This window comes from Marmota flaviventris, chromosome 2 (genome assembly GCF_047511675.1).
Source record: "Marmota flaviventris isolate mMarFla1 chromosome 2, mMarFla1.hap1, whole genome shotgun sequence".
In the NCBI taxonomy this organism is placed as follows: domain Eukaryota; kingdom Metazoa; phylum Chordata; class Mammalia; order Rodentia; family Sciuridae; genus Marmota; species Marmota flaviventris.
In genome coordinates, this window is record NC_092499.1 from 76,062,182 (window position 1) to 76,075,657 (window position 13,476).

General features: G+C 38.2%; 1 protein-coding gene across 1 annotated transcript in view; it reads right to left on the bottom strand.

The window, feature by feature from the left end:
- The window catches only part of Peli2 (pellino E3 ubiquitin protein ligase family member 2), a 166,582-nt gene that overhangs the window by 114,596 nt on the left and 38,510 nt on the right, over positions 1–13,476 (bottom strand). The window contains exon 2 of the mRNA XM_027929380.2: positions 2,805–2,934. Coding sequence (XP_027785181.1) covers positions 2,805–2,934 — 130 coding nt within the window. The remainder of the gene's footprint in view (positions 1–2,804; positions 2,935–13,476) is intronic.

The window sequence follows — 13,476 nt, forward strand, 5'->3', positions numbered from 1 at the left end:
CTGTAAAGTGTACTGTATGAGTGGGAAAGTGGAGCAGAAGTGACAGCTTCTGAAATTGAAAGAGTTAAAGTACAATGAATCTGAGAAGCTACAGGGTCCAGGAGAAAGACACAGGGCTGCACTGGGGCACCAAAATACACAGAGGCGAACTATAGGTCAGCAAGGTCCACAAATCTGGGGGAAAGATAGCTTAGATTAATAATCTCAACAAGAAGAGACTGGAATGGAGTAGCAAAATAGAATCATTGCTAGTTCTATGAACTACAAGAAACGGAAATAAGAAGTGCATAGTAAATACAATCAGATCAAGTTAAATATGCAAGAGGCTGTGTTTACATCTGAATGGGGCTTCAAAGTGAAAGGGGCCAAGAGAGCAAACCTAGCAGGAGGAGTGGTAGGGCCAAGCTGCTGAGTGATGCCAGTTTGGCAGGGACCAGAGAAAGTGAAAGGATTTGTAATTGAGGTCAGAAATTCATGTAGGGAAGAAGAAAATAGATTCAGTACCTATTCCTTGTCCTAACCATTATTCAGTACTTACTAAGTACAAGAACCTCAAGGTAGAGGCACAAAGATGAATGAAGTTAGGACAGCACTGGGAAGTCAACTCACAATAAATATGCCTGGTCTGCCATCTCCCTTTACCGCACTGGGTGACCCAGGTGCAGTCTATCAGATTCTCTCTCTTGGAAAATTGAGGAGACAGAAGGTGACTAAAATCAAGTCACTGCACATGAAAAGAATATCCAAGTGAACTCTTGTTGATACTCCATTTCTCCTCTTAATGAAACCTGGTTACCCAACTTTTCCTTGATTCTGAGAGCTATTCCTATTCTATCCCGTAAGAATTTCCCCATTTTTGCTTTTTATTTAAGTTCAGAATTTCTGTTGCTTATAACCAAAGTGTATTATCTGTTTCAACATTGTTTCCGCCTGTAGGCAATCTGCTTATTTAATAAATGAGTAATCTAAGACCCTTAGAATACATTTTCCCCAGATTACAACATAAGAAAGGTAAAGACGAAAACCTGATGTGACTTACTCTTAGTACTGTGGGTAATATGTTTAAACACAAACTTAAGACAAAAAGATGTATAATCTAAGTAACTTCAAGTAAAATCTAGATATACAGGTGAAACTTCGGCTAAAATGGGAAATGTGGGAGGTAGGGAATGATAAAAACCACTGATATCCCTATAGTAGTAAATTTTAATATTTCACTGAAAAACAATTATTTTCCTAACTTTTTAAATGTCAGCCATTCTATTACAGACCTAGACTTTTTTAAAAAAGCCAATAACAAGGTACAGACACAGATGAATGTCAACAAATATGCAAAATTATAAGTACCACCTCTACAGTATCAGTACAGTTTTGACACTTAAAACATGCTTAAAAACATTTGTCTTGGTTTTCTTCTACACCAAATATTTTTGTTGTTTACATAAAATGTTTCTCCTAGTTCTTGACCTTCCAAGATTTTGTTGCTATTTGACTTCTTTTTTCAAAATCTTTGTAAAGCTGGATTTCCTTTGTTTTCCTTATAAAATATTCTTTCTTCCCTAAAATATTTATTTTATTTCTCTTTCCCTGGTGAAAACTTGCCCACATTAAACTCTTCTCCTCTGTTTACCTGGAGCTTGATATTTTTTATCTAGTCATTCCCTCATTAGTACAAGACAATCTTAACTGGTACATTCTAACAAACTCTTTCCATAGCTCTGCTTCAGGAACAATAAGGGCTTTTTAAAAATAAAAGCACCCACAAAGGTAATCCATACTATTATCACCATATAAACACCAGCCTGCTTCCAAGAAGCCATCATTTCTCCCTCAATACATGTTTTCAGTAAGATGGGAATCAAGTCTGATTTATTCCAAGTGACCAAAACCCATGAAGATAAACATGTACAGCTAGTAGCCCCATATAAAATACTACAGGTACATATAATTATTTTCTACAAAACGAAACTTTATATACCTCAAATAATTCATCTTATTGAAAAAAAAACTTTCTTAAGTCTAATATGAAAAATATATCAACCAAAATGAAAGCTCCTATTTTCCCCCAGCTGTATATCAGGAAGCAAATTAAATAATCCTTTTTTAAAATATAGCATTTTATTTATTTCAAATAGGTACAGTGGACTTATATCACTTAGGTCTGTCTTCTTCCTATCTTTCCAATAATCACACAAATTTAATTACATGCTCATGGAGAATATGTGAAAACACAAAATATATCCAATTAATAGAATGAAAATTACAAATCTTTGCAGTTTATACCAAGATTCAATACAAAAACTCTTTAGAATAAAGAACATTATATATCTTTCAGCTATTATTCCTCCCCTCCCCCCCACATTTTTTATTGGAGCATTAGTTGTACACACTGATGGGATTTGTTGTTACATATTTGTGCATGCACACAATATACAATCAGTTACAGCAATTCTAACTTGATACAATGGTAATTACTTTTCATCATAAAGCAGAGGTTCAAAATGGGGCAGATTTTACCTACTAACCCCCCGTCAGAAGACATCCTACAATGTCAAGTTGTTTTGGTTTTGAACAACTTAGGGGTGGGGAGAGGAGAGTGCCACTGGCATCTAGTGGGTTGAAGCTGGGGGTGCTCCTAAATATTCTATAGCACATAGCACAGCCCCTCCCAACATATACCCTGCTTTAGATGGTTGAGAAAATGTCCTATACAAGAACAGGAGTAAAGGAAAGAAAGCAGCTAATAAGGAATAATCATAAATCACCGTTTGCAAGGTCCTCCCAAATAGGCCAAAGTCACCTACCTTGGAAGCCTGGGGTGTGGATATCACATGGACTGTGCTAGGTTTAACACCATTAGCCTTCAGCCGCTTATAGAGAGCAAATCTGCTTTTCCTCCTTCCTCTGTCACCATTAGGTAAAGCACCATTGTACCTAAGAACAGAGATGAGATAGTTCAATTATTTGTGGATTTTAAAAGTTTTAGGCATGAAAGTTAGATGAAATAATGGAAAAGACAGGATTAAAGAACTGCCCACCAAACCACTCACAAAAGGAAAGGGTTACAAAACAGACTTTAGCTGTAATGAAATTCAAATCACTTCCAGAAACTTAATTTAAGAGAGATGTACAAGTAATTATAAATTTCCTATTCTATGGAGTCACTCTTCCAATCTTTTTTGAAACAGAGTATAAATAAGCAGATTCTGCAGAGGCCATATTAAGAAAAGGCTCAATTCAGCTAGCACCATTCTAATGGACCCCAGAGAAACTTAAGAAATATTTTTAAATGAACTAGTTAGAAAATAGCATACTAATTAAACCTCACACCTCATTCTCAAATCATGTTAATGTTGTCTATAAGATTTTTATTTGTAAGAAGATCAAATATAGTTACCTGCTTTCTTTAAAGTTCTGAATATATTCACTCACATTTCTCACTGAACCCTACAATGCTAGGTTAGCAAAAAAATAACTTATACAAATTATGCATTGAATTTTATAGTCCATAAACTGTCAAAAATTTACAGAGTCACCAGGAAAACACATAATATCCTTAAACAGATTTCTTATATATTTTGCTAATATGAGAGTTTAAAAGAAAGGCAAGGTTGCAGTTAGTTAAATTTTTGACTGCATATTCTAACTTTGAATTAACTTGTCCCTGACTATTCAGACCACTGTCCCCTATGGCCACACTAACATGACTATTCATTCTCTGCCTACACTGGCAGAAGTTCCTTTCAAAAAAAGAAAAGGGAAAGGAATCATTTAAAATGCACATAGATAAATATGGCTGTTCCAAAGCTCCCTCAGAATACCAAAGTCAGGGTACAGTGGTTCTGGTAGCTTGTTTCTGACCTAAGGGTCCTGTCCAGCAGATCTCTGGGCTCTCTCCACTTCTCCAGCTCTACCCAGAAGAGGAGATGGGCACCAGGGTAGAGAACTGGGGACATGAGGCCACTGGGAACCACAGACTTTGGAACAAAGGAATTTGGGGTGTTTTAAGAATTGAGTCAGTATCTGCAGTCTGACAATGGTTTTACATAATCAGCAGAAGTTATTCCCACTGTGTTTGTAATCTGTTTCCATTCCCATCAAAAAGGAATGTCAGCTATATAAAAATGTCTCTAGAATAAATGATATTTGTTTCAAGTCTTATTACTCTCCTTTTCAGGCAAGACAGAAAAATGTACATTACTTTCTTAAATATATTTGTGATCACTACTATGGAATATCCATAAGTAAACAAACATCATAGACCCACTTTGTTTTAAGATATTTTCACACCACTTTATTCATGATGAACATTCTGTTAAAGGAAACATATGCAAACCAAATGAAGTCAAGACAGTAAACAATTGAAAACCATTTTCACTACTGTGGTCTACAGAAAATTAAGACAAGATCTAGCAATGTTTCCTGTGCCCCTGGTTTTAACCCAGCCCTTGCTACAACTTTCCCTCAACCACACCTCTGGTCCAGCTCTTTTTAGGCTATTTTCTCACAATAGCACTTCCTTCTCTGGAATCCAGCCCTTAATTCCCAAGGGTGAGCTCCAGCACCACATTTAGAAGAGACAGCCCTGCCAGCATCCTCTCCACCACCCTGCAGCTGACTGGCCAGAGGTGTCATAAGGCCCAAGCTGGCCAATGACATCCTCATCCTGGAAAACACAAAACTGGGAAGAGAAACAACTAACCAAGCCAGCCTCTGTGGGTGGCTACTTGTCTCTGTAAACATGGGGGCCATGGGCATGTCCCAACCTGTATTTGGCTGAAAAAGCAGATAAATTGAAGAATGAAGCAGATGAATACAGAAAAGAAGCAAAAAGAGATAGAAAGAATCCATTAGCCCAGTTGTACTCTGATCCTTGTTCATAAATTTCTTTTTAGTTTCAGCTAACTCAAGTTTGTTTCTGCTATTAACAACTCCAAAGCCATCTCTAACATAAAGTGAGGGAGGGTCCAGAAATGTCAACCTTAATGCATGCAGAAACATTTTAATTTAAATTACTTACACAGAAGTGCACAGATATTGCATGTTAAAGAAATAAAAAAAGTCAGTCTACTTATAGGTTGCCTACTTACTTACATGTCTAGATAATGTTAGGTGAAAAATCCTATGGAAAACTTAAAGTACTGGTGGCAAAACCAGAATCAAGATGAGACGAGCAGCTAATTAGGTTAAGCTACAGCACCATTTATTCAATATTTATAGTACCGAGTACTAGAGCTACAATGATGAATATCAGCTTTCCTGCCTTCACAGAGCTCTCTGCCTAGAGAGAAAGGCACAAAAACAAATGTTATTAAAAAAATTAAAAAAAAAAAAAAAAAAACACGCAGAACACGAGGCACTAGCAGCACAGTGCACAGAGGAGAGGACTTAGGGAAGGCTTCATGGGAAGATGCTGCTTGCACTGTCCTGAATCTAACCAGAACTCTGAACTTGTAAGTGTGAGGCAAGTGCCTGCATAAGGCAGGGAGGATGAAGGCAGTTCAATGCCATGAGCTGAAGTTTAAGAGCATAAGAATCAATGGTAAAGGATGGGAAAGGCAGACAGAGGCCAGGTTCTCCAGGATAAAGGACTTACTCCCCCAAAGGGAATGGGAAGTCTGGTAAGATGTAAGCAAATGGATCACATGATGAATATACTTGAGGATATACCCAGGTTAGAGGCAAGATGATCAGCTGGGAGAACCATCATAGCCAGAGGGAGCATGTGGTAGTGGAAATGCTAGCCCTCAAAAAGATATGACCATGTTCTGAAACTTGTGAATATGAGCTTTTAGAAGAAGTCTTTGTAGACGTAATTAAGGGTCTCTAGATTAAATCACCCTGGATTACTGGTAGGCCATAAAGCCAACAGCAAATGTCTTCTAAGAGACACAAGAAACAAAGGAGTGACCATGTGAAAATGGAGGCAGAGACTCGAGTTATGCAACCACAAGTCAAGGAGTACCTGGACCCACCAGAGGCTGAAATAGGTAAGGAAGGATTCTCCTTTAGAACTTTCAGAGATAGCATAGCCCTTCTAACACCCTGATTCAGACTCATGGTCTCCAAAACTGTGACAGAAAAAATAGTTTGTTTACTTTTAAATATTACATTATACTTACATATAATAATGGGGTTCATTTTGACATATTCATAAATACATATAAATAGTTTTCTCCATTTCAATCCCAACAATTTCCTCTTTCCCTCCCTCTTCCCTCCTCCTGATTCCCATTCTCTGCTCCACTGGTCTTCCTTTTGTTTGTTCATTTTTCAACTGGTGCATTATAATTATATACAAAATTGGAATGGATTCTAATATATTCAATGTGCAAAGCATAGTTTGGTCAACTTCGCTCTTTAAGCCAACAAATTGTGGTAATTTGTTATAGGAGCCACAAGAAACTAAAAAGATCTGAATTAAAGCTCTGATGATGAAATGAGCTGACGTATTAAAAGAAAAGTTTTAGAGTTGTTTTCAATGTGAGGTAAACATCAGAATCACCTGGGAAGCCTTATAAAAATATGGAAAGTTAAATCCCATGAGATTCTGATTCAGGAAGTCTGGAATGGACTCCAGGTCTGCATCTGCAGAACCCCACAGGTAATGTTTTTGTGCAGCCACAATTGAGAACCCCAAAATCAACAATACTTGGTGACCTGTCTGGATGCAGAGGGTGAAGGACAGATAAAAGGAAAATCAAGGAGGCATCTGGCCTGGCCAAGGTAATGAAATTATTAGAAACAGGAACAGGAATTAAAGGGCCATTCAGGGGAGACATGCAGAAGGCAACTAGATAGGCAGAGCTAGAGTTCTGGACATAATAAGATTTGGGGGCCTTCATCATGTGTGTCTGTTAAAATCATAGGAATAAATGGGACTTCAAAGAAAGGGCACAGAATTAGGAAGCAAGAAGACTGAGACAGTACTTAGAAAATACAACCATTAAAAGAAACAACCCTTTCCTGAACACAGGCAGAAGGACTAGGACCAGAAGAAAGTTATATCACCAAAGACCAGACAGAATTCCCTCAAGGGTTCATCGGTTCAGCAGTCATCCATGAGAATGAAAATGCACACCCACAATCTGCAACAATGAGCCACTGGTGACCTCACCCATCTTCAAATGAAACAAAGTCAAGCACACAAGCCCTCCAAACCCAGACCTTCCTCTGAGCCTCCAGGTTCGTTCCCATCTTCCACACACAACCAAGAATCCTGAAAAAGTAATCCTTGCCTGCTATCCCACTCTCAGCCTCTGCCTACTCCTCAGCCCACAGTCTTCTGATCTTGGCCACCAAATGTGAAAAGTACATTTGATCATATACACCAGCATCCCTCCGTCACTTCCTAAAGTCTCTTGCAGTGAATCTTCCGTCAAGGAACACCATGTGGCAGCTGAAAAAGGGCCACAAATTCCTCATTACTTCTGCCAATCGATGGAATCAAATTCTCCTCTTTCTAAATATGTGCTGTTTCTAAATATGTACTGACCTTCATGACTTGTGATTTGCTTACCAGCAAGATACAGAGGAAGCAGTGGTCTTAAACTTCTACAACCAGATGTGGAAAGGCCCTGTAGCTTCTGCCTTAGTCCTTCTCTTAGGACTCTGAGCTGCCTCATAAGAAACTCAACTACCCTGGGAGTGGCATGCTAGGAAAGATACACAAAGGCACTTCAATTGCAGTCCCAGCTGATCCTGGTGTGCAATGGGTTGAGGCCACTATGGCCTCCCCATATAAGTCCATCCTGATTACTACCAAGTGACCTCAGATGACGTCAAATGAGAGAACTGCCCAAATTCCTGACTAGAACTGTGTAATAAATAAAATGGTGGCTGCTTTAAGCAACTAAGTTTGGGGGTAGTTGATTATGCACTAATAGATCCCTGGAACAACAAGCCCCAAATCCTCAGCACACTTTCACTTCCCCAGCTCCACAGCCTCTGCATTGGTCCCTGATCTGTTAGAAGCCAAGTCACCTACTCCTGATGACCATCACCAGCTCTTCCCCTCTGTCCTCCTTACCTCCCCACCTGGCCCATCTGCCTCCTGATTCCAAGAAAGTAAGGTACCTGGCCAATGCAGAGGGTTACACACTAGGCACTGAAATCTCCAGACCATCTGCCGACAGAAGGACCATCTTCTGTAGAGTACGGTCCAGGTGTAAAGTTGAAATTCTGCTTACAAAGGCAAAAAATTATTGTTCTACAAAAGGAGGTCAGAATGTTCCCTGGTCTGGCAAGCTTTTAGTCAATAAATTTGTAGAAATAAAATCTTTATGTGCTGCTGACATAGCTAGTGAGCAGCTGGGGGGTATGGGGGGGTACTTTCAAGATTCAATTTTCTTTTTTTAATTCTGAAGACTTTTTAAAATATCCATTTATTTAGTAAATGTGTGAGGAAAACTTAATTCTTCATATGTGGAGAACAAACGGTTTTAATAGTAGAAATATTTGGAACCTGCAAAGAATAATGAAAACACCTCACCAAGTAATACAGAATTATTATTGATCAACAATCATATTAATGTGAAAAATAACATTTGCTGTGGTCAAGAAACACTATTTAAGGGATATTGCTCCTGGTAGACATGTGAAAGATTCAGAATGCTGAAACACACAGACACAGCTAGGAAAGGCCAGACAGACCCAAAGCCATATTCAGTCTGGTGGAACACCAAATTTCATACTTTTTTTAGAAGACAACACTGACACTGCAATTCTTGGCATATGATGCAAAGATATAGTCTTGAAAAGATGCCTGCCACCAAAAATGCATTTGACAGAAAGACTTTCCTACAGGGAACAGCAACAAGAGAAGGAATGCCAGGACTCTTGGCCACATCTGAGACATTCCATGTGATCTTAACTGGCTTGAGCTCCTACAGCAGCATCCATGTGGAATAGAACAGCCATGGGCTCCAACAGTGGAGGTGTCATCAGCATCCAATGAGCCTGTTCCAGAAGCAGCCAGGCTTTTCATTATAGACTGAAGGCTCTGCCCTCCCTCAGAAACAACATCTCTATCACTTACACCAATAAATCACAGGCAACGACTGTACCCAAAGGAGACTATACATTCCAGATAAACAGGATGTGACTCTAGAAGCAAGAGACTTAAAGGCAGGGCACAGAGTCTGATGTGGCACCTGTCTTAAGGCAGCTCACACTAACTCCCATTTCTGTACAAATGCAACCGTAAGAAAATGCACATAAACTAATAAATACCTAACACTGGTTTTACATAATTATAGTTCCAACTCCCTCATTATTTAATCTATCATATATGTGGACTTTCCCTGCCCCAGTGAACTATAAAGCTCAGGGACACAACATCGTTAACTAAGAAATGCCTCACAATGGAGTCTCATAAAATAAAAGGCAGACTTTGATTTCTAGCCAAAGAACTAATTATGTCAGCAACATAACAGCCTATCCCCTTTGGAGATAACCTATTACAGCTTTGTAAACATCAATTCATTCAGAAAATCTGCCTGGCCTTGGCATTACATGGAAGATTCTCAAGTCCCCATTTATGTTTGGAAATGGTCTTTGCTCCAAGGAGCCACTTACGACCTACCGAACATTGGGGGGCGGGGGGGGGGGGGCGGTGGAGAGATACATATATTCTTTCAAAATGAATCAGTCAGAGTGCATGGGGTGTGTCAGGCTGAGGGCTAAGGAGACACAAAGACACCGTGTCTTCTGATGAATTCAGCCATGTGGGAAGGCAGCCAAGGTGACAGATACAAACCAACCCTGGTAAATGATGACAGAAATGGTTTAGAAAACACAATAGGAAAAAAAATAAAAGAGAAATCAGAACAGCAAGTTTTGTTTTTAGGTTTTATTATGTTTTGCCTTTTGGTTATGGCAATGAAACCTAGGGCCTCACACATGCACTGCTCTACCCCTGGGCTACACCACAGACCCTGAATTTTGAATTAGGATACTGCCCTGGTGTCTTTGAAGATGTATTTACTGACATGTCCTACACATGTGATTCCAGTCCATGGTACCTTAATAAAAGTCTTCTATACCAGACCTGTGTGACCACAGAAACTAATCTTCCACTTACCTTCCACCTCTGAACTGGGTGCTCTCTGAGCAGCTCCCTGTTTCTTTCATATCCCCCTTTGCCTCTACCTGGAACCCTGAAGCAGAGAATGACTCAATAATAAAGGTGACTACATCAGTGCAAGAAGAATGGAGAAAGGAAATCTAGCCCTGGGTCTTTTCTTAAGCTAGGGATGTGAAGGTACCTAATCTTAATTAAGATGGGCCTTTGATTCCTCAAAGTTACAAATACAGTATTTAAAGAGATTCCCAAATCTCTCTCAATATGGATACAGAAGGTATTCCTAGCCAACTAAAATACCTGCATCCTGCCTAAAAAGAGTAAAGTTCATCTTGGATGTATATTGCAATCACATTGTACAGAAGACTCCCATATCTTCATGACAAATGAGAAATGCCAGTTTACTATAGGTAGTCTTTTTTCTTATCTTGAAGTTTTCTAGTTTCCTTGTGCCAAAATATTTCCTAAGGCTAGCCATTAAAAAGTTTTTGATATAAAAAATATAGTACTGGACCCACATTCAGCAGACTTTCATGGACTCTTCCTGGGTTTATTCAACAGCTCTTTGTGTCAAAAAGCTTGATGTGAGGGGGAAAAGCCTGTAGCCTGGTGCTACCTCTAATTCCTATCTGACTTCGTGTGAGTCCTTTAGCTTCTGAGAGTCTCAGTTTCCTTCCCCATAAACTAGAATGGCGTAACCTTCTCTAGTTTGGATTCTGGCATGGTATGGTGGTGGGATTTGAGGGCAAAGCTAACCAGCTCATGAGAAGCCTCAACCCCTGACCCCAGCCTCATCAGCACCACACCTACACTGATCCCAGGGCAAACACACTGTTCTTTCCTGCTCTTATTCAATTCCTATTGATTTTTGAAGGTCAAACTTCCCCACTTCTTCTTCTAATCAGGCCACCAAAAATAAAAAGTATGCAAAGCAAATCCACTGTACCTAAAATAAAAACTTAACAGTCTATGAAAACAGTAATATCATCTTATATTGAGCTCTTCGCTTTTTTGAAGTCTTCTTCCTCCTTTTTTCATTTCACAATGGGACTGTCACTGACGTGTGTGTGTGTGTGTGTGTGTGTGTGTGTGTGTTTTAATGAATTGAATCTTTGATTTTTGAGCACTGCTGGAGAGCCAACAGCAAATAGTTTTCAATGAACACCTAAAGACAGGCAAATTGCCAGGAATGGGGAAGGCTATTTATGTCACTGTTCAAGACTACTTCAAGACTATTACTTTTATACTACCTTTGGCTCCAACAACTCAAAATATCTCCAATTAAGTCTCTTTTAATATAATATTACATTTTTTATGTCAAAGAGTATTATATGAATAAAAATTACTTTTTAAGTACTATCTTGCAGTAATTTGGGGAGGAGGTATTGTGGATTGAACTCAGGGACACTCAACCACTGAGCCACATTCCCGGTCCCTTTCTGTATTTTATTTAGAGACAGGATCTCACTGAGTTGCTTAGTGCCACACTAAGTTGCTGAGGCTGGCTTTGAACTTTCGATCCTCCGCCCAAGCTGTTGGGATTACAGGCATGTACTGCCACGCTCAGCTTGCAGTAATTTTTTATTTCATGAAGAGAAAATATCACACCAAAAGAAAAAAAATGAGGCATAATTAGAAATGGATTTGATAGTGTATGACTTGTACAACTCACGTATTAGGCAGATTTATCATTATCACTTCCTTGTTCAGGACTTTGGATTAGGTCATGTGACTTGCTGTGGTCCATAGATGAGATACTAACAAAAGTGAGGTCACAGGGCTTGAAATGTGCTGGATACTTGAAATTATGCTCCAACACATCTGCCATGGCCATAAGAGAACCTGTCCAGCCAGCCTGCCATGCCAAGGAGAATGAGAGAAACCTGGAGGAGCACCAAACCACAGAAATGCAGTGTGGAGGACAGCCACTTCACCATAGCCCAGAGCAGTCTCCTCAACTGCCCCAGACACATGAGAATAATTGTTGTTTTTAAGTCACTGAGTTTTGGGATGATTGATTATATAGAGCATACGGCAATAATTAACTGATACTGTGCATCTCAAAGGCAAATTAACTTAAGTAACTCCCTTAGTACCTAAATATTTGGGGCTAAATAAACATAAATTTACATAGCTTTTGAAATCTAAAGAATCGGAAGAAATCTAAAATTGGAGTTAATTTCAAATGCATCCCTTTTAAAATGAGTTATAAAAAATAAGATTTTGCAATTGTATAATTTTTGTCAGGCAAGATGGTATGCACCTTTATCTCAACTACTCATGAGGCTGAAACAAGAGGATCAAAAGTTTGAAGCCAGCCTGGGCAATTTAGTGAAAACCTGTCTCAAAGTAAAAATATTTTTTAAAAAGCACTGGGGATATAGATCAATAGTAAAGCACTTGCCCAGCATGTGTGGGTTCAATCCCCAATATTACAAAAAATAAAAATAAAAATGCATACTTGTTTAAACAGAAAAAGGATGGCAATACAAAATTGTATGTATTTTATTTTTCTTTTCAATAAATCATTATTGAAATCTGTCCATTAAAATCTGCATTTCCTCAAATAAGACAAATAATATGTGTCTACAAAGTTCTCTAAATATCAAATTTAGACAAAAGAATTAAGATAGTAATTATCTAGCAAAACACTGATTCTTTTAAATCTGTTTATATACAATTTCTACTATAGTAAGAAACCTCTAAAAATAAACATCTCAAAAGCTGCCTAAATTAGCATTGGCCTCATCATCTAACATGTATTAAGCTACAGATATTTCAAATAAAGAAACTTAATGGTATCAAGAAAACTCATTACTCCCCCAAACCAAAAAGTGTGAAGGTAAGTAGTAAGCCAGAAATTTAAACTAGCATTAAAATCTCTGTATCCTAATCCAAACTATTAAAATAATTACTTCCAACTTCCTTTTTAAAAATTTCAAGGCATGCCCCTCTTGCTACTCTTAAAATAATAATACTAATATCTATTTACTTCAAATTTTTAATGTATGCACAAACAATTTTTAGAAATTGCTAGAAATACATACAATTCAGAGCAAGAAAATTCAACTCTGAACATTACGGGGCAATGCCCTAATTATTTACTAAAGAAATAGATAATTGCTTACTATATGTAAAAATAAATTCTCAAGGCAATTTGTTACAAGATATTTTAGCTTTGTTCAATTATCCACGGCAGAATTCAGGGGGGAAAGTTACTTTATACCAAATAAATATTTTTAATGAGCTATGAAGCATAAAGCCATTCATGGTTTTAAACAAAGCATGTTGATGCTCCATGGATTCACTCCCTTTCATGAATTTTCTAAAGAAGATTTTTCTACTTCCAAAACATTTACAAATAACTAATAGCAGAACCATGAGATTAGAAAATA